Raw genomic sequence first — 21,119 nt, 5'->3', positions numbered from 1 at the left:
GTGATGCAGATGCTAGTATGTCTGGTGTCGAGATTGGTAGCCGGGAGGATATACAGTCACAATGTCAACAGGCGGAAGATGAGGCTCGTAAAGCGCGGGAGCGTGCTTTTGATGCAGGTCTTATTCGGCGGGGAGGAGTTGTGGTCCCGGGTGTGGAGAATGTAGTTTTGTTTGACTTCCATGAGCCTGTGGGGAGACTAGGGGATGATGTAGTGGAGGTGCAACGGTCGGCAAAATTTGATTTGAATATTCCGCTGGGTACGGAGGAGGAGGGGAATCTGGGGAATGGGCAGTATGTGTATGAAGAGATGGGGATGCAGCAGGGGGAAGAGGGGCAGGAGGGAGAGAATGGAGTGGGGTATGTTGCAACTCAGGATTCGGACCCGTTTGAGTTGGGTACAATCATTGATGCTTTAAGTAGGGAGGATAGAAGTAAGAAAAGGAAAAGTGAGATGGTGGAGGTGGAGAACGCGGGGTTGTATAGGGACGGCACTACCAGGGGCAAGAAACGTGCTCTTATTCTTTCTGTGGCTTTGGAGACCAGCCGTGATGGGTCTCCACGGTCGCCATGAAAACATTATGCTGGAACTGTCAAGGAATTGGGGGGTCCTTGACGGTTGATGCTCTGGTAGAGCAAGTGAGGATTCACAACCCCGTGGTGGTGATTTTACTCGAAACAAAAAATAAGAGTGATCGCTACAAATATTTACGTAAGTTACTACGCATGGATTTCATGCAACCGGTGGAACCAACGGGTATCGGTGGTGGGTTGTGTGTTTTTTGGAAGGATGAGGCAAACATTTCTAGTATTGTATGGAGTAGGTTTTATATCGAACTGGGAGTGGGGTGTGATCCACTCCACTCGGACTGGTCATTGCTTGCGGTTTATGCAAGTACTGACGCCAAACGCAGGAAGAGACAATGGAATGAGTTGGGTAAACGGATTAGTGGAATGACTGGGAAGTGTGTGGTGATTGGGGATTTTAATGATATTGTGGATGATGTGGAAAATGATGGAGGAAACTATCGATCCATGGCGAGTACGAGGGATTTCCGAGAATTTTTAGCAGCAAATGAGTTACTTGATCTCGGGTTTGAAGGTTATCCGTTCACATGGCGTAATAAACGGGATGAGGGACTGATACAACAAAGACTTGATCGTGGGGTGGCAACGGCGGGGTGGGTTACTTTATTTCCTCATGCGAAAATTTTGCATGTGGAGTTGGAGGGCTCGGATCATTCCATGTTGGTTCTGTCCTCTGAAGGGAAGTTTCAGAGAGTGCCGAGGCGTTTTATGTATGATTCTAGATGGGGGAAGACACCGGAATGTCGAGAGATTATCAAGGATGCTTGGAGGGTTTCGGTGGTGGGATCAGTAGCATTCAAGGTTTCTGAAAAACTTAAGGGAACCAGGCGCCAGTTGGGAGAATGGAAGCGGGTTACGAAACCCAATTCGCAACGCCGAATTGTGGAACTGCGTGAGGAGATTCGAAAGGGGTTGATGGATGAGAATGTGCGGCATGATTATCTTAGGGGTAAGGAGAAGGCTTTGGCTGTGGCACTGAAGGAGGAAGAGTTATATTGGAAAGTTAAATCTCGGAATACGTGGCTCCGAGAAGGGGATAAAAATACTAAGTTTTTTCATGCTCAAACGGTTCAACGGCGAAGAAACAATCAGATCGTGGGGCTGGAAGATATCCACGGTGTATGGCACAAGGATCCGACCTGTGTTCAGCAGATTGTGCTTCATTATTTTAATACATTGTTTCATTCTGGTGGCTCAAGGTTAGAAGGTGAGGTGGCGGGGTGTGTGGAGATTAAGGTAGATGGGAGACAGAATGCTGAACTTATTAGGCTTTTTTCTGCTGAGGAGATTAGGGATGCCGCTTTTCAAATCCCAGCTACCAAATCTCCTGGTCCTGACGGATTCACTGCTGGGTTCTTTCAGGATCATTGGGAGGTAGTGGGAGAGGATATTATACGGATGGTCCAGGCGTTTCATCACTCGGGGAGATTGCTCAAGAAGGTTAATCACACACATATTGTTTTAATTCCGAAGGTGAAGAATCCGAAAAGAATGACGGAACTTAGGCCGATTGCGTTATGTAATGTTGTGTATAAAATTATTGCTAAAGTTCTGTCTCGAAGGCTGACAAATGTGATGGACAGAATTATTAGTGGTAATCAATCAGCTTTTGTCCCTGGGCGTCAGATACATGATAATATTTTGATTGTCCATGAAATTTTGCATTCCCTAAAACAAGGTGTGGAAGGCGAGAATGGTAGGATGGCAGTCAAACTGGATATGGCAAAAGCGTATGATCGTGTGGAATGGCATTTTCTCCTTGATGTTATGAGGAATATGGGTTTTCATCCATCTTTTTGCGCTTGGATTCGTGAATGTATATCGTCGGTGTCGTATAGCGTGCTAATCAATGGTGTTCCCTCGGGTTTCTTCCGACCCCAGAGGGGTTTGAGCAGGGTGATCCGTTGTCACCTTTTCTTTTTCTCATATGTGCAGAAGCATTATCTGCGTATATTCGGGCAAATGAAAGGGCAGGGCTTATTAGTGGGGTGCGGGTGGCACCTGGAGCACACGCCATCTCGCATTTGTTTTTTGCAGATGACTCAGTGGTTTTTTGTAAAGCGGATGAAAATGAGGTGGGGACTGTTATTCGGATCTTGGAGAACTATGGGCGGGAGTCTGGCCAAATTATTAACTTGGCGAAAAGTTCTATTTTCTTCGGGAAATGGTGTTATAAGAAGACTAAAAAGCGTATTGTGTCTAGAATGAATATTCAGGCACGAGACGGCTTTGGTAAGTATTTGGGGATCCAGGCAGATTTTGGGCATTCGAAGAAGGCGGTATTTGAATCTGTACGACGTGGTATGGAAAGTCGCATTGATGGATGGGCGGAACAGTTTTTGTCCCCGGCAGGTAAGGAGGTATTGATCAAATCGGTCACAATGGCGATGCCGAACCATGTTATGGCATGTTTTAAATTACCGGTGACTTTGTGTAAAGAGATGGAGCGAGTCATTGCTCATTTCTTTTGGAGGAATCAACCGAACACTAGGGGATGCTATTGGGTGGCATGGGACAAATTGACTGAGAGTAAGAAGATGGGAGGGTTGGGATTCCGTGACCTTGTTGGGTTTAATTTGGCCATGCTCGCGAAAATTGGGTGGAGGGTGATGGATAAACCGGAGTCGATGCTTAGTATGGTGCTTAGGGATAAATATTTTCCACATTCTTCGTTTGTGGAGGCCCGACAACAAAAGAACTCTTCTTGGGGGTGGAAAGGGATTCTTTTGGGGAGACAAATTATGCTTCGGGGGCTTCGATGGAGGGTGGGTAATGGAGAGACGGTTAGGGTGGCTGATCCATGGGTTCCCAAACCCCACTCGTTTAAGCCGGTGCTGCGGAGTTTGGATCCTAATACTAGGGTGTGTGAGTTGATGACGGTGGATAGGCAAGGGTGGAATTTGGAGGCGTTAGAAAGGGGAGTGGCACCGGAGGATATGGTTTTGATCCGCGCTATTCCGTTTAGTCGGTATGGGTGTGCGGACAAAAGAATTTGGCACTACACAAAGACCGGAGTATATACGGTAAGGTCGGGTTACCATGTTGCAATGGATATGATGAAAAATGGAGAGTTTGGGAGGAAAGGGAGGGGGATGTCGAGTTCTATGGGTTCCTTGGGGGGGTTGTGGAAGAAGATTTGGCTTCTCGATGTTCCGCCAAAGCTCCAGTTTTTTATGTGGAAGGCTGGTAGGCGGGCGTTGGCGGTAAGGCATAATTTGGAACGACGACGAATTCATATTTTAAATAGATGTGAGCTGTGTGGAGTCAATGATGAAACTGAGGCTCATCTATTCTTTAATTGTGAGTTTAGCCGTAGCTTTTGGTTTGGAACATCGATGCAATTGAATATGGCGGCTTTGGATGTCCAGGATTTCTTGGAGGGTTGGAAGTTGGTTGTGAAGCATCTGGAGAATGTGGAGGATGCGGATTTGATCTTGCAACAGGTGGTTTTTGGATTCTGGCGTATCTGGAAGTGCAGAAATGACTTGTTTTTCAAGGGGGTGACGACGGAGCCACGGGTGGCTGTGGAGCTTTGGCACCGGCATGTGGAGGAGTTTCGAACGGCTTCGGATACTTCGGAAAGGGGCACTGGGGCCTTGGGCAGTGATAGGTGGGATAGGGTACGGGGGGGACGTAGGGTAGGTAGCGGGGAGGGAGGGGTGAGGCATGGCGATGGTATCGTGGTGGGGGAAAGGAGAGAAGAGGTAGGGCTACTATTGTGGCAAAAACCGCTGTTTGGTACGTTGAAGTTGAATTGTGATGCTGCTTGGAAAAAGGCCACGGGAGAGGGAGGAGTTGGGTGGGTCCTTAGGGATTTTGCCGGTCTTCCTTTGCTCGCAGGAGGAATGGGAGGGGAACGGTTCGGGGACGCCATTATGGCGGAGGCAGAGGCAATTAGACGGGGCTTGGAGTCGGTGGTGGGGAGTGAGGTTTGGGCGGGAAGTACATGTTTGGTGGTGGAATCGGATTCTAAAGGCTTGATCAATATGCTCAATAAGGAGACGACAGTTGATGTGAAGCTTGAGGTCTATATCCAAGATATTTGGAGGATGACTTGTGTTTTTCCGGTGGTACGGTTTTGCTTTACCCCTCGTCAATGCAATCGTGCTGCCCATTCGATCGCGGCGTACGTTGTTAAGCATGGCGGGAGATTTGGCTGGGATGAATTAGGTCCTGAATTCTTATTTAATATTTTAGCAGAGGATGCCAATGTAATGGTTAGGCTTTAGTCCTATTGATTTCAATACAATCTTAACTTTCGAAAAAAAAAAAAAAATATTATTAAATTCATAGTTTCCTTTTTTGTAAAAAAGATAAATAGGTGGTAGGGTTTTGGGTAATTTAGAAAGTAAATAAATAAACAAGAAAAACGATTATTTCTAAAATGACGTGGTTATTGATTAGGTTTGGTGTGCACAAGGCACAGCGTTGGCACGCTCGCACGGAGCACCACCGCTTTCGGCGTCTCTAAGCTGATTCTGTTCCGTCGCCTGCTTGGTCAGAAATTATATCATAACACAACTTTGGACTTGAGAGTTTGCCAAGTCATCATCAGACACCGTCCACTATAATAACAGCTTTTATTTATTTATTTATAAAGGTATTAATATTAATATTTATCATAGAGTTATCCAAACAATAACTGATTTAGTCAACTTGACTGTGCTCGGATCTAGATCTCCGTTTTCAACTCGTCACCAACTAAAAAGGCTCTTAATATTACTTAAGCGAGTGGTAAAGAATAACATTTGTAGTTTTGTCAAATATCTCATCTAAAATTATTTATGTTGTGAATATAAATCTCGAATGACAATTACAGAAGTTAAATGACATTCGTCTTCCTTACAAAATTAGTGAAGCTTTACTCAATCCAATCAATACGCTTCCTAAATGTTAGCTGGAAACCAGAGTTTCTTTTCCTTATAATTCACGATCATGTTAATGATGTGTGCGCGCGATCGTACATACTCACAAGGGTGGTGTGATAATAAAATTTTGTTCACACAAATTCACAAAATGTGGAAAAATAATTCCAAACCTGGAAGAACTTCAAAGCTCTCTTATGTTTCTATTGGGCATTTTTTTTCCCTTTTTTTTTTTTTTTTTTTTTTTGCCTTTTTGTTTAGGCTTGTTCTTCTATTGTCTTTTGCTTGCCGTTAGATTTGATTTGGTAGAACTGGGCTGTGTAGTTTTATGGTTTCTTCGGTTGAAGGAATTGTGTCCATTCAAAGCCTAAACCACTGTGCGCACATTTATTTAAAACGTGACTAAATGGCATTTCGGACGGTGTTTGGCCATGATTTCTAGTAGTGTGAGTTTATGAGCCATTCTAGCAAGCTTCCTCTTTAGAGAGTCGATGCCAAACTACAATCAGAGAAGGTTTTGAGAATAAATCTCACGTTCACGGGAGGAAGGACGTTAGATGTTCAAGGAGTGATTCGAACATAGAACATCTTCCAACTAAATAACAATACAAAAATCGAACCAATAAATATATTTTGCTACAAAATCAAAATAAGAGAAATCAAATTTATTATTAAATTCATAGTTTCCTTTTTTGTAAAAAAAGATAAATAGTTGGTAGAGTTTTGGGTTTTGGGTTTTGGGTAATTTAGAAAGTATATAAATAAACAAGAAAAACGATTATTTCTAAAATGACGTGGTTATTGATTAGGTTTGGTGTGCACAAGGCACAGCGTTGGCACGCTCGCACGGAGCACCACCGCTTTCGGCGTCTCTAAGCTGATTCTGTTCCGTCGCCTGCTTGGTCAGAAATTATATCATAACACAACTTTGGACTTGAGAGTTTGCCAAGTCATCATCAGACACCGTCCACTATAATAACAGCTTTTATTTATTTATTTATAAAGGTATTAATATTAATATTTATCATAGAGTTATCCAAACAATAACTGATTTAGTCAACTTGACTGTGCTCGGATCTAGATCTCCGTTTTCAACTCGTCACCAACTAAAAAGGCTCTTAATATTACTTAAGCGAGTGGTAAAGAATAATATTTGGCTTCTTACATGTCATCATCTCCGCCAGGTGGCTGTGCCTTTGAAAGGAGGAGTTGGCGCTACAATTCATCACACCATTGCACTCACAGACAAACCAAGAGTTGGAGCTCAAGATCACTTAGCAACTTTTGCAGCCGTTCTCACTCTTCTTCAATCTTCAGCAAGTATGTATATGTGCATATTCATTCGAATGAAATTGGATTCTATTTCACTCTTTGATCCATAACAAATTCTTTTCAAAGTTGTTGTTAGCACTCTAAAACAGTCAATCATCAATCATACACTCATCCAATGAATTTTAACCAGGGTGGAGGAGTGCAGGACGAATATCTTGGAGTGTTCATAACAATTCTCTTTTTCAATCTAATTAGTATGATTCTATTAAGATTTCACAATAATTCTCTGTGAGGAGCTGTTATCGGCCCTCCAAAATAATCAATCATGCATTCTCCCTAATGAAAAATATCAAGGCCGCATGAGTGCACGATGACTATTTTGTAGTGCTTATAACAATTCCATTTTCAAATCCAATTAGTATGATTTCAGTTAAAATTATTTTATATTTCTTAGAAGTTAATTAATACTCATCAATTGAACATTGTTGTATGATTGATTTATATACATTGGTAATATTTACTTCGATTTCTCAAGCAGGGAGAGTAGAAAAAATGCCGTCCACTGTGAAAGTAAACGGGACCACGAACCCAAACCTGAAGAAGTATGAGCCTGGACAAGGCCAAGCAAAATCCGTCCTGTCCCCAGTTACAGATCAAAATGCAGCAACAATAAAAAAGGTGCTCATATTGTATCCTCTGTTGAAAAGATAAAAATCTCTCCTCAGATTATTCTAATCCTTGGGACATCTTGGACCTCTACATCCGTTGTAAAGTTTCACATTGGAAACCTGAAAAAAATGCAAATCGAGCTTTTATTGAGCGGTTTCATTACTAATTATCATGATCATTTTGACTAGTTATGAACTTTGTATGAGCATGTTGTTCAAGATGCCTATAGTTACTAAAAGGCTTCTCTTTTGTGTCCACAGCGAGTATTTACTTTCGGAAAAGGAAAGAGTGAAGGCAACAAGGGCATGAAGTCATTGGTAAGTTTTACTTCACTTTCGACATGCTACCAGTATGAGAAAGTGAAATGCTAGCTTTTGTACAGCCCGATTTTGCACGAGGAGTTTTACTTATATCTCAATCGAACATATGTTTATGCTACATAACAGAATTGTTCAGTTTTTTCTTGTCCATTGACCTACATATTCGATTTAGTCATAGAATCTGAATTTTGTTCGTCATGTCTTTGCATTGTAGTTGGGAGGGAAAGGTGCAAACCTGGCAGAAATGGCTAGCATTGGGCTATCCGTCCCGCCTGGACTTACTATATCAACAGAAGCATGCCAAGAGTATCAACTCAATGGCAAAGACTTACCACAAGGTTTATGGGAGGAGATATTAGAGGGCTTGGAGATTGTGCAGAAGGACATTGGTGCTATTCTTGGTGATCCTGCAAAGCCTCTTCTTGTCTCTGTTCGCTCTGGTGCCGCAGTAAGAGTTTTTTAATTCTTCGAATTTACAGCCTTTATGGATTCTGTATTTATCTTAGCAATGGCACAATGGACAACAGTGTGTTTAAATAAGAATTAGTTTATGTTGTGCACCAACTGATTTTCGCTCTATGTATCTAGATTTCCATGCCTGGCATGATGGACACTGTCCTCAACCTTGGACTCAATGACAAGGTGGTTGCTGGTTTGGCCGCAAAAAGTGGAGAGCGCTTTGCTTATGACTCGTACAGACGTTTCCTAGACATGTTTGGAGATGTTGTATGTCTTAATTGATGCATCTAGCAATGTTCACATGCGAAAATTTATGATATTTTTTCTCAAGATGTATTATGCATTCATCCATCTTATGTTTGAAGGTTATGGGAATTCCACACTCATCGTTCGAAGAGAAATTGGAAAAACTAAAAGGTAAAAAAGGAGTTGAGCTTGATACAAAGCTAACAGCTTCTGATCTTAAAGAGCTGGTAGACCAATACAAAAATGTCTATCTCGAAACGACGGGTGAAAAGTTCCCTTCAGGTACACAGTAAAACGACAACAACTTCATATTTTCCACTTTTTCATGGCACAACTCTGTGTTTACATGTCCTTGTCCCATGTATATTTGCAGATCCAAAACAACAGCTCCTCTTGGCTGTTAAAGCAGTTTTTGATTCTTGGGACAGCTCAAGGGCCATTAAATACCGGAGCATCAATCAGATAACTGGTTTGAAGGGAACCGCGGTTAACATTCAATGCATGGTTTTCGGGAACATGGGAAATACTTCAGGGACAGGTGTTTTGTTCACTAGGAATCCAAGCACCGGAGAAAGGAAGCTTTATGGCGAATTTTTAATCAATGCTCAGGTATTTGATACAACTATGCCAAACTTCTCCTTCTAAGTCGATAGTAATAGACTGTTTTTTGTTAGGGTTTTATGAGTAGCTCAAAAATTGAAATGAATAGGGAGAAGATGTAGTTGCCGGGATCAGGACACCCGAAGACGTGGATGCTATGAAAAATTGCATGCCCGAAGCTTACAAGGAGCTTGTGGAGAACTGTGAAATTCTAGAAAAACATTACAAAGATATGATGGTAAGAGTTATCATTTCCATATATGATATATTCCTATCAGTATTACATTCACATCTTTTTGGTTTATCGGAGCATACAGTTTTTTTAAAGCATGGGGAATATTTGCAGGACATTGAGTTCACAGTCCAAGAAAATAGGTTGTGGATGTTACAATGCCGCGTTGGAAAGCGTACTGGCAAAGGAGCAGTTAAGATAGCTGTAGACATGGCTAACGAAGGGCTTGTGAATAAGCATGCTGCAATCAAGATGGTGGAACCACAGCACCTTGACCAACTTCTTCATCCACAGGTATTTATGCTCATTTCTAAGTTTACATATCATAGGCCGATTTGTATAATGTACCCATGGATTTATGACTTCCTTATGTATAAAGATAAAGATGCCAAGTCATAACAGTTCATATAATTGTAGTTAGAAAATCATTCTTGTTATAACTGTATTATTACAACTGTATAGTTTGGTTAGGTGGTTATGTTTACAGGCTGTCATAGATATTTTGATACATAGCCTTAACTATATATAGCTATCGAAATGTAAATGTAAAGGGATGTTATGAAAAGTAAATGAGAAGAGGAATATTAAGATAGAAATTATCTCTCTGTACTTTGGGTTTCTATATGGTATCAATCGCCATCGCCTCACGGCTCTCTTCGATCCTCCTCTCTTCCGCCGTGCTCTCGTCTCCATTCAATCATCTCATCTTCGATCTGTGAGATATTACTAGTGTTGTTTTTCGATCTTGCATCTTGGATCTTACATTGTGTTCTCTGATGGCGTCGCCCACCGGTTCCTCTTCTCAGATTCCGAATCCCAATTCCTCCTCTTCAAACCCTAATTTGTCAAATTCGTACGCTTCTCTCACGATTCAGAACATCGGCAGCATGGTGCCGATCAAGCTCAAGCGTTCGAATTACCTACCATGGTGTGCTCTCTTTGCCCCTATTCTTCGCCGGTACAAGCTTCTCGGACTCATTGATGGCACTGAGCCCTGTCCGACGCCATTTCTACCAGATCGTTCGAACAATCCTGCTTTTGAGAGTTGGTATGAGAAAGATCAGAATCTTCTCATCTGGTTCAATTCAACACTCTCTGAAGAAGTCATTCCCTTCACTGTCGGCGTTTCGTCTTCCAGAGATCTGTGGCTTAAGCTTGAGCAGCGCTTCGGTGGTGTCTCTGATGCGCACATTCATCAGCTTCGTTCTCGCCTTCAGTGCATTCAGAAGAACTCTCAATCAATGGCGGATTATCTGCAGCAGATCAAAGAAATTTCAGATTCCCTCACTGCAGCAGGCACTTCGATTTCAGATCGAGATCTCATTGCTGCTACCCTGGCTGGTCTTCCTGATGAGTTCGAATCATTCATCGACTCCATCATGCTTCGTCTCTCTTCCACATCTCTTGATGAGCTGCATGGATTATTACTCACCAAGGAGCTTTCCATGAATCGACGGAAGCAACTTGCCTCTTATGCACCTACTGAACCGTTTCATGCTCTCTCGGTTCACGCTTTACCGCCTCTTCTTCCTACACCACCTCAGGCTTTTGCTGCTCAACAGCCTCCTCTTCATACCTCTTCTCGATATAACTCCTATCGTGGCCGGAATAATCGATTTTCTAATAATCGAGGACACAGAGGCAATCATCGGGGCAACTACACTCATGGCTTCACTTCTGGATTCAATCGTGGTCATAACTCCTCCTCTCGTGGTTCATCTTCGTCGGGTGCTCGTAATCCCTGCCAGATCTGTGGGAATACAAGTCATGAGGCAATCGATTGCTTTGATCGCATGAATCCAGATATTTCTGGTAAAATCCCTCCAGCAAAGCTTGCTGCAATGTGTGCGCACTATCAATCCAAGTCCTCTTCTCCTTCCTGGCTCATTGATTCTGGAGCAACTTCTCACATAACAAATGACATCTCCAACATCTCGTCTCTATCTCCTTATACTGGTGAAGATAAAGTCTACATTGGTGATGGTAAAGGTCTTTCCATCACTCATACTGGTTCCTCTTTGTTACATGCTCCTCATCATTCCTTTAAATTGAACAATGTACTTCATGTTCCTCAAATGAAGCACAATTTATTGTCTGCTTTTCAATTTGTTAATGACAATTCATGTTCATTAACCCTTGACTCTGATGGATCCTCTGTTAAGGATCGTTCTACGGGGAAGATGCTTTTGCGGGGACCCGTTAGAGATGGCTCCTATCCTTTGCAAAGCTTTCCTTCCAGTGGTATCTCTTCTGTTTCTTCATCAGCATTCGTCAGTATTAACGCTCCAGTAAAGATTTGGCACAGTCGACTGGGTCATCCCTCCTCTACCATTTTTCGGAAAGTAATCTCTAGTAATCGTCTTGCACTGCATGGTAAATCCTCAGTTGACTTCTTCTGCTCAGATTGTGCCATTGCTAAGAATCATAAACTGTCCTTTTCTCCTACTAAGTCATCAACTCCTCATAGTTTAGCTTTAATTCATTGTGATGTATGGGGACCTGCCCCTGTGCCTTCTGTGAGTGGTTTTCAGTATTATCTGTTGTTAGTAGATGATTACACCAGATATAGCTGGTTCTTTCCATTACGAAGAAAATCTGAGGTGTTTTCTACCTTTGTAAATTTCAAGAACTATGTGGAAAAGTCTGTTGGCAATCAAATAAAGACTATACGTTCTGATTCAGGGGGTGAGTTCACTAGTGCTTCTTTTCAGTCTTATCTCAATTTGCATGGCATTTCTCATCAGTACAGTTGCCCACATACACCTGAACAGAATGGATGTGTAGAACGCAAGCATCGCCATCTTGTAGAAATAGCCCGAACACTGTTAGTAGCTTCTCAAGTCCCTTCAGTTTATTGGGTTGAAGCCTTCTCCACTGCCATTTACTTGATCAACAGGTTACCCATTTCTGGTCTTCTCAAATCTCCATGGGAGTTACTATTTCACACACTTCCTGACTACACTCGACTCCGTGTCTTTGGGTGTAGTTGCTTCCCCTGGCTAAAACCTTATGTTCACTCTAAACTTGATGGCAAAAGCAAGCAGTGTGTTTTTCTTGGGTACAGCTTACAACATAAGGGTTATAGGTGCTTAGACATAGCTACTGCCCGAGTTTACATCTCTCGGCATGTTCAATTTGATGAGAGCTCATTTCCCTTCACTACCAAGACATCTTCATTCTCTCCTTCTACCCTTCCTAGCTCTCCTACCTTTGATCTCCATTTTCCTATGTCTACCCTAACCACTGCTCCAACATGTTCTTCTCCTATCAATCCTATTACCCCTGCTTCCTCTCCTACAGCTCCTGTCTCCCCAGTCCCAATTCAATCTCCATCACCTCCTCCACCTTTGCCAAGTCATAACACACATCCAATGGTCACTCGATCGAAAAATGGTATTTTTAAGCCTCGGGCCTATAATGCTACCAAACATCCCCTCTCATCCTCTATTGATTATATCCCCACCACTTACAATCAAGCTTCTAAGTTTGCTGAGTGGCGAACTGCAATGCAGGCCGAATTTAATGCCCTCCAATCCACTGGTACATGGATCTTGGTTCCTCCTTCTTCCAGTCAGAATATTGTTGGCTGTAAATGGGTATTTCGAATCAAAAAGAAGCCTGATGGAACTGTTGACAGGTATAAAGCCCGGCTTGTTGCCAAGGGATTTCACCAACAAGAGGGTCTAGACTATCAAGAGACATTCAGTCCTGTAGCAAAGCCTGTCACCATTCGCATACTGTTAACCTTTGCTGTCCAGTTTAATTGGTTTCTTCATCAACTCGATATTAGCAATGCTTTTCTTCATGGTGATTTAAAGGAAGAAGTCTTCATGCATCAGCCACTTGGCTTCAGTGATCCAAACTATCCGAATCATGTGTGTAAGTTGAAAAAGTCCCTGTATGGACTCAAACAGGCCCTACGGGCATGGTTTGATAAGCTATTTCAGTCTCTTCAGTCTCTAGGCTTTACTCAGTCCTCCTCTGATGCATCTCTCTTTGTTCTCAAGGCTCCAGTTCTTGTGGTTGTACTTGTCTATGTAGACGATATACTGGTCAGTGGTCCGGATTCTTCAGCCTGCCGTTTGTTCATTCAGAAGCTAAGTTCTTTGTTTCCTGTCAAAGACTTAGGTCCTTTACATTACTTCTTGGGACTTGAGGTCCAACGCACCACAGCAGGATTATTTTTACATCAAGGGAAATATTTGTTGGACCTTTTGCACAAGACAAAAATGGAGGGTGCTAAGCCTTGTTCGACACCTCTTGGTACTGTCAAACTGGATCACAGTGGTACACCTTTGGCAAATCCAACCGAGTATCGATCCATTGTGGGAGCCCTTCAGTATCTCACTTGGACTCGGCCTGATATCTCCTTTGCAGTAAACCAAGTATGCCAATTTATGCATACTCCTACTGACTTACATCTGCAAGCAGCCAAGAGAATTTTGCGTTTTCTCAAAGGTACATCTTCTCATGGCATCTGGTTTCTTAAGGGTCCTCTTACTCTATCAGCTTATTCTGATGCAGACTGGGCTGGCTGCCCATTTGATAGACGATCCACGAGTGGATTTTGTGTGTATCTTGGCTCCAATTTAGTCAGCTGGAGTGCTAAAAAGCAGTCTACAGTAGCTCGTTCTTCTACTGAGGCTGAATATCGGTCTCTTGCTCATACTGCTGCGGAAATTACCTGGATCTGCAAGGTTTTCAGAGATTTTGGTTTCCCCCTCACGCTCCAACCTACCATCTGGTGCGACAACATCTCTGCCATTTCACTTGCATCCAACCCTGTTTTTCATGCCCGAACTAAACACGTGGAGATCGATTATCACTATATCAGGGAGCTGGTTCTTGCTAATCTGATTAAAATTCAGTATGTTTGTAGTCAGGATCAGATCGCCGATATTCACACCAAATCTCTGTCTAAACATCGGTTTCTCTTCCTTCAATCCAAGCTCTCTCTTGGAACTCCTAGTCTTTCCAAGCTCAGCTTGAGGGGGTGTAAAGATAAAGATGCCAAGTCATAACAGTTCATATAATTGTAGTTAGAAAATCATTCTTGTTATAACTGTATTATTACAACTGTATAGTTTGGTTAGGTGGTTATGTTTACAGGCTGTCATAGATATTTTGATACATAGCCTTAACTATATATAGCTATCGAAATGTAAATGTAAAGGGATGTTATGAAAAGTAAATGAGAAGAGGAATATTAAGATAGAAATTATCTCTCTGTACTTTGGGTTTCTATAATGTATACATTTGTCTGATTAGTTTGAGAATCCAACGGCTTACAAAGACAAAGTGCTCGCCACTGGGTTACCTGCATCTCCAGGAGCAGCAGTAGGACAAGTCGTGTTCAATGCAGAAGATGCTGAATCATGGCATGCACAAGGAAAGAAAGTTATCCTGGTAGGCTAAATAATCATATTTATCTTCCGGAATATGTTGAGCCATGGCCCTATTTCATCATTGAGAATCTTTTTTGTGCACTATTACAGGTAAGGACTGAAACTAGCCCCGAAGATGTTGGGGGTATGCATGCTGCTGCTGGAATCTTGACAGCTAGAGGTGGCATGACATCTCATGCGGCTGTTGTAGCCCGTGGGTGGGGTAAATGTTGTGTTTCTGGCTGCGCTGACATCCGAGTAAATGACAGAGAGAAGGTGGTTATAACAGCTTTCCTTTGTAAGCAATATATTTTTTCTATAAGGTATCAAGAGAATGGTATTAAATGAGGGTTATTCATTGATTATACAGCTGGTTTTGATCGGGAAAACGGTGGTCAATGAAGGAGAATGGCTTTCACTCAATGGATCCACTGGTGAAGTCATATTGGGAAAACAGCCACTTTCTCCTCCTGCTTTGAGTGGCGATTTGGAAACCTTTATGTCTTGGGCTGATAAAGTCAGGCGTCTCAAGGTGACTTATTTCCTTCCCTTTTTCCCTTTTCACTAGTAGAGTACCGATTTCTCTAACAATGTTCATGGTAATGTTGCAACAGGTGATGGCAAATGCTGACACGCCTGAAGATGCGCTAACAGCAAGAAATAACGGTGCACAAGGGATTGGACTTTGCAGGACAGAGCACATGGTAATTATTTGTCGTTGCTAAAATGTTTGGCTGTTAACAAATAATGTCAGGTTGTAGATCTCTTATGATATTTCGCATGTTTTTTATGTTTCAGTTCTTTGCTTCGGATGATAGAATAAAGGCAGTACGAAAAATGATCATGGCGGCTACACCTGAACAGAGGAAGGCAGCAATGGACCTCTTACTTCCATATCAGAGATCTGACTTTGAAGGAATTTTCCGTGCAATGGATGGTATTTTTTCACAAATTTGATTTATAAATTTGAATTTGTTAGTATGTTTACCTCATTGACAAAATGCCCTCCGATTGTTAGGACCGTAGTATATGTATTTAAGATTTTATCAATATTTTGCTTTAACTTTGTAGTTTTATTAGCTTATTTATCACATAAATTTATGAAATTTCAGGTCTTCCGGTAACAATCCGCCTGTTAGACCCTCCACTGCATGAATTTCTTCCAGAAGGTAACTTGGAGCAGATTGTTGGCCAACTAACTACACAGACTGGCATGACTGAGGATGAAGTTTTCTCCAGAGTTGAAAAATTATCAGAAGTGAACCCCATGCTTGGTTTCCGCGGGTGCAGGTTTGGTGGCTCTTCATTCTTCACATGGGCTCTCCAATCTAAATATTTACTCCACTTTTAATTTTCCAGAAAACGTTCTTTAATTGATGAACTTCATTCACTTGGTTTAGTAACTTCATAGTTCTTATGCATCATAAACTTGGTTGCCTATCACGTTGGATCTATGTTATTTGCAACTATGACAAAAGTTTCATATCTCAGTGTCACATGTTTTTGCTGCACGAATGCTTCTATGCATAAATGAGTTGATAAAATTTAAACGAAGAACTTCTAATGTGTCAACAGGCTAGGGATATCCTACCCAGAGCTCACCGAAATGCAGGCATGCGCAATCTTTCAAGCTGCAGTCTCAATGAGCAACCAGGGTGTCAAAGTTTTCCCTGAGATAATGGTTCCCCTTGTTGGAATACCTCAGGCATGATCCTGCATTCTTTTTCTTCACTTTCTCATTTCTCATTATTTATTTACGATATTGGATTCATAATTTTTCATTTTTTTTTTGGTAAACATGCTGACTTCATAATTCATTCATACGGATTTGTGAGAAATGCAAAGTGATAGAGATTTCATCCTAAATGAAATTTTTGCCTTCAGGAACTGGGTCATCAAGTGAAGCTCATTCGCAGTGTCGCGGTTAACGTGTTCTCTGAGATGGGTACCACCGTGAGCTATAAGGTTGGAACTATGATCGAGATCCCTAGAGCTGCTCTGGTTGCAGATGAGGTAAGAGTAAATTGATAGGCTGACTTTGTTATTTCCATGTAGATTGAAGAATTATTCATATTCTGCTGAATAATATCTTATTTTTCTTTGATCTACGATGATAGATTGCAAAGGAAGCTGAGTTCTTCTCCTTCGGGACCAATGATCTCACACAAATGACATTCGGGTACAGTAGAGATGATGTGGGCAAGTTTCTACCTATTTACCTCTCCAAAGGCCTTCTTCAAAACGATCCCTTCCAGGTTAGTCGCATATTATGCAAGTCCATGCGGGCTTCATCACGAATGGGTTTTCTTGGATATTACCAGAATCGTCTCACAAGGATTTCTGCAGGTACTTGATCAACAAGGCGTTGGGCAGCTCGTCAAGATGGCAACGGAAAAGGGTCGTGCAGCTAGGCCTAGCTTAAAGGTAACCAGCAATGCACAAGCATTGTATATGAAATTGGGGTGTCAACTTGATATGAATGATGCGTCATACGGTAACAAGATTTTTCTTCTTCCATTTTTCTCTTCTTCTGATAATTTCCCACGTGATTATAAACAAACAGGTTGGAATATGCGGAGAGCATGGTGGAGAGCCTTCTTCTGTTGCATTTTTTGCAGAGGCCGGACTAGACTACGTTTCATGTTCTCCATTCAGGTTTTCATTTTCTTTCACCTGTCTACATAAGTTGCATGTCTATAACCAGATCGATTACTGATTCAAATTCCTTGACAGGGTACCTATTGCTAGGCTAGCAGCAGCTCAAGTTGCTGTCTCAGAAAGATCTGCGTAACTGGTGACTCTGAGCTTGTAAATAAATGCAGTTTATCAGTATTCATTCAAGTCCTTTATCTTAGAAACCAAAATAAAGGAGAATTATGTAGTTCTTTTATTTCATGTTATTTTTCAAGAACTGAGGAAAATAAAGTAGACAATGTGTATAATTCTTCAGCTTCGGTCTTTGAAATAAAGTAGACAATGTGTATAATGCTTATTTTTTTTCATGTTTTTTTTCATTTCCGTTCCTGTCATTGCGCTGATCACATGTGTTACATATAACATTGGATATTTCAAACAATTCCATACTTCTATGTATAACTACAGCACAAGTATAAGACGTATAAAATACGTATGATGAATCACTCAGCAAAGTATTCAAAAAACAATGTTGTATAAACCTCCCCAACCGTCTCTGAAGCTGACGCCTTAGCATTTTGTTACTAGACGATGCAGAGTTCAGCATTTCTAAACTCCTGACCAAGTGCACTTGCAATGCATTTCTTTAGGTAGAGATTTCAAATTTTCACAATCTTCAATCTCTAGGAGCTCAAGAGAAGTGAGGCTACGCATCCCATTATCAGGCAAAGACATGAGATCGTTGCAGGATTGGATTCTCAGAAACTTCAACATAGCAAGGGAGGAGGGGGAGGTGGAGGAGGAGAAGGAGGAGCAGGAGGAGGAGGAGGATGAGGAAGAGGCTGTTGGGCTTTCCAGAGCTGCTTTTACTACTGTCACCATTGACTTGAGCAGCTTCTCAGTGACGTTAACCATAATCAGTTCTTCGACTTGTGGAAGCATTGGCATGGACAGCAAACTAGGGGTGTCCATAATAGTTAATTTGGTGAGGGAAGGAAATGATAGCGACTGATGTTTCGGCGTACTTCCTGTTCTCATGGTGTCGGTTTTTACTATCAGTGCTTGCCATTCCTTCAAGAGTGGCAAGTCATAAAGTACAAGCTCTTTCAAGGAGGGAAAAAACAATGCTTCTCTTTTCCCATCAACCAAACGAGTAGTGGAAGAACAGTTGGCGCCATTGTTGATGTACTTGACACAACTTAAAGAGCATATTTTGAGAAATTTCAGAGAAGGCAGTTGGTCGAATGGCTGAAGATGTTGGCATCTGTTCCAACCCTCAATAGTGATTTCAACTAGACTTGGCAAAGACAATGCGGTGTTGGTCATCAACCAGTTAGGGAATTGAACGCTGCAATACCCAGCTATGTGCAGTGCCTTCAAATTCTGATGGGGTCGGAGGCCTTCCAACAATATGTTATCTCCATTACTACCGTTGTCCTCCTCTCTGCACCAGGATAACTTTAACGACTGAAGACATTGCTTTTGGCTCAAGATTGATCTGTTCGACCCTCTTGTAACATTTTTGACATGTTCTAAATGAACGATATGAAGCATCCCTCTGAGACAGTTCAGGCCACTCAACTCGTCTAGTCCACTAGAAGAAAGAGACTTCTTGCACAAGACGAATATTGGTAATGTCTGAAGAGAGATCAATTTTCCCAGCCCAGGCGGCATGTGGGTCAAGTTGCAGTAACCATTGATCTCCAGATGTCTGAGGCTGATCATCTTCCCGAGATTTCTAGGGAGGTGCTTAAGCCTGTAGCACCGGTTGAGTTTAAGTGTCTGCAGATTCTGAAGATTGCATATCGAACCAGGCAGTACCGCCAGACAAACATTACCAGAGAGATCAAGATACCTAAGATGAGTCAACTTTCCTATGACATCCGGAAGCTCCTTAGTTCTTAGGTTATGTAGATCCAATGCGTGCAGACACCTCAAACTTGAAATGATTGTACTGTGACTGGTGGAGATCTTATATGTTTGATACTGAAGTGGTAAAACAAATGTCCTTACCTTCCTTGCTTTGAGCAACGTGGTCGGAACTTCGCATGAGGAAGGCAGATATTGGCTAAATGAAACATGATGAACTCTTTCAGATACGTTTCCTGAATCAACATTGCAAATTGAGCATTCGGATCCTGCAACTGCTCGTGCAAGATCCTGTATAAGGTCATGCATATTGCAACTAATTACATTTCCATCAACGTCTTTCTTAACCTCTTGAAACAATGACCTCCATAACAATTCTTTGAAATATGTATCACCGGTATCTTCTAAGTTGCTGTCTTTACTTGGTGGGTGAATGTAACCTTGAGCTATCCACAGCTGGATCAACTGTTGGATTTTGTGGCTCAATACTTCTTGGGCCTTTAGTTTTTTGTCTCAAGCCCAAATAGGTTTGGCCTTTTGTTACCCATTTGAAAGCCACATGGCAGCTGGGGTTTAATTAAAAAGGCACCAGCCTTATATAAGGAAATTCATGCCTTTTGGTCAGAAGACAAGCTGCAGAAAAGCAGCAGAAAGGTAGCAGAAAAGAAAGTGCAGCCGAAAGCAAGCAAAAAAGAGAAAAGGCAGCAATGATGAAATTTGTTAGGATGTTGGCTCAGGGAAGAAAAGTCAAGAGCTTTTCTTTTGGTATTTTCAAGGCAGCAGCTGCTATATGTTTGAGGAGAAGCCGAGAGAAGGGAAACGGCAGATTAGAGAGAAGTAAGAGAAATGTTGCTGTTTTCTATTCTTCCTTTGTTTGTAATCCCCTTTGTTAGTGATCACTCAATCAAAGATATTTGTGCTACATGTTGTGGCTTTTGGGAGAGAAGGAATTTGATATGTGTTTCTTCTTCTCCATTTGTTTCTTTGTTTGAGTGAGAGCTATTGGGTGTATGTGGGATTTGGGTTTGAGAGTTAAAACTCTATTTGTAATCTCCTTTGATATTAGTGGAATTTCCTCGCCGTCTCGGAACTGGACGTAGGCTTACGCCGAACCAGTATAAATCCTTGTGTTCTTTGGATTATTTGTCTTGTCATATTTTACCGTATTAGCTTATTGGTTTCATATTTGACGCTTCCGCACAACATCAACAACTTTTTATCGATTTCATATCCCTTGGGGAACAAGGCACAGTAGGAGAAGCATTGTTTCAAATAAACTGGCATGTGGTCATAGCTTAGCTTCAGTATTGCTAAAATGTCGTTCTCCTCCTTTGGAAACTCCCAATTTTCTTTATTTTGAATTGCCAGCCATTCGCTTTCGCTAGTTGTGTATCTCATCAAGCTTCCGAGAGTCCTTATTGCGAGAGGAACGCCTTGGCACTTGTTTGCAATTCTTCTTCCAATTGGCACCAACATCGGGTTCTCCTCCTCCCTTCCTTTTCTAAATGCTATTTTCTTGAACAATGTCCAACACTTTTCCTTTCGTAGACCTTGCAGCACATACGGTGAATCTATATCCATAACCGAGGTAACCTTGGTGCTACAAGTTGTTACCACAATCTTGCTTCCCTTGGCACCACCACTTAACAAATCTGTTTGTACCATATTTGACCAATCCCGAAACTACTGAGCACCAATCAACATTATACCGTCAAGGACCCAGAAGAGTTTCCCTCCAACTAGGAGGCCAATCACAGCGCGACATGTGTCTACATCAGAAGCCAATCATAGTGCGACACATGTCAACATCAGAAGTCAATCACAACACGACACGTGTCAATGTCAGAATGAAACTAGAAACTCTCTTCTATAAATAGAGATCATTCTCTCACAATATTTCCTAATGTCATTTGTACTAAATCATTCACTTGTACTCACTAAAGGAGAGCTTGAACCTATGTACTTGTGTAAACCCTTCACAAT

The 21,119-nt window shown here is 41.8% G+C and overlaps 2 protein-coding genes across 2 annotated transcripts; one reads left to right on the top strand and one right to left on the bottom strand.

The window, feature by feature from the left end:
- The first annotated feature begins 6,640 nt into the window (after positions 1 to 6,640).
- LOC103421861 (pyruvate, phosphate dikinase, chloroplastic-like) lies at positions 6,641 to 17,625 on the top strand. The gene is made up of 21 exons (XM_070815723.1): positions 6,641 to 6,771; positions 7,262 to 7,401; positions 7,653 to 7,709; positions 7,927 to 8,160; positions 8,301 to 8,438; positions 8,537 to 8,699; positions 8,791 to 9,026; positions 9,127 to 9,255; positions 9,364 to 9,543; positions 14,518 to 14,655; positions 14,745 to 14,909; positions 15,004 to 15,165; positions 15,248 to 15,337; positions 15,432 to 15,570; positions 15,746 to 15,923; positions 16,209 to 16,338; positions 16,518 to 16,646; positions 16,751 to 16,888; positions 16,980 to 17,057; positions 17,197 to 17,288; positions 17,367 to 17,625. Exons 2-21 carry the CDS (start codon positions 7,276 to 7,278, stop codon positions 17,422 to 17,424), a joined length of 2,760 nt encoding a protein of 919 aa, XP_070671824.1. The 5' UTR covers positions 6,641 to 6,771; positions 7,262 to 7,275; the 3' UTR covers positions 17,425 to 17,625.
- Positions 17,626 to 17,876: 251 nt separating this feature from the next.
- Positions 17,877 to 20,801, bottom strand: LOC103421860 (putative disease resistance protein RGA1). The gene is made up of 3 exons (XM_070815963.1): positions 20,299 to 20,801; positions 19,281 to 19,427; positions 17,877 to 19,023 (listed from the first exon to the last, which is right to left on the bottom strand). The coding sequence occupies exons 1-3, from the start codon at positions 20,799 to 20,801 to the stop codon at positions 17,877 to 17,879; spliced, it is 1,797 nt and encodes a 598-aa protein (XP_070672064.1).
- Positions 20,802 to 21,119: the final 318 nt, after the last annotated feature.

This window comes from Malus domestica, chromosome 16 (assembly GCF_042453785.1).
Source record: "Malus domestica chromosome 16, GDT2T_hap1".
Lineage (NCBI taxonomy): Eukaryota > Viridiplantae > Streptophyta > Magnoliopsida > Rosales > Rosaceae > Malus > Malus domestica.
This window is presented reverse-complemented; position numbering and strand designations above follow the sequence as displayed.

Excerpts from the sequence above, each read along its gene's own strand:
- LOC103421861 (XM_070815723.1), top strand. The coding sequence starts at position 7,276 with ATGCCGTCCACTGTGAAAGTAAACGGGACCACGAACCCAAACCTGAAG. Across the intron at positions 9,544-14,517 it reads ACCAACTTCTTCATCCACAG|TTTGAGAATCCAACGGCTTA; the intron begins GTATTTATGCTC and ends TTGTCTGATTAG. Across the intron at positions 15,924-16,208 it reads CTTGGTTTCCGCGGGTGCAG|GCTAGGGATATCCTACCCAG; the intron begins GTTTGGTGGCTC and ends ATGTGTCAACAG.
- LOC103421860 (XM_070815963.1), bottom strand. The coding sequence starts at position 20,801 with ATGGTACAAACAGATTTGTTAAGTGGTGGTGCCAAGGGAAGCAAGATT. Across the intron at positions 19,428-20,298 it reads GAAACCAATAAGCTAATACG|GATCTTGCACGAGCAGTTGC; the intron begins GTAAAATATGAC and ends GACCTTATACAG. Across the intron at positions 19,024-19,280 it reads CGTTGCTCAAAGCAAGGAAG|GCTTAAGCACCTCCCTAGAA; the intron begins GTAAGGACATTT and ends CCGGTGCTACAG.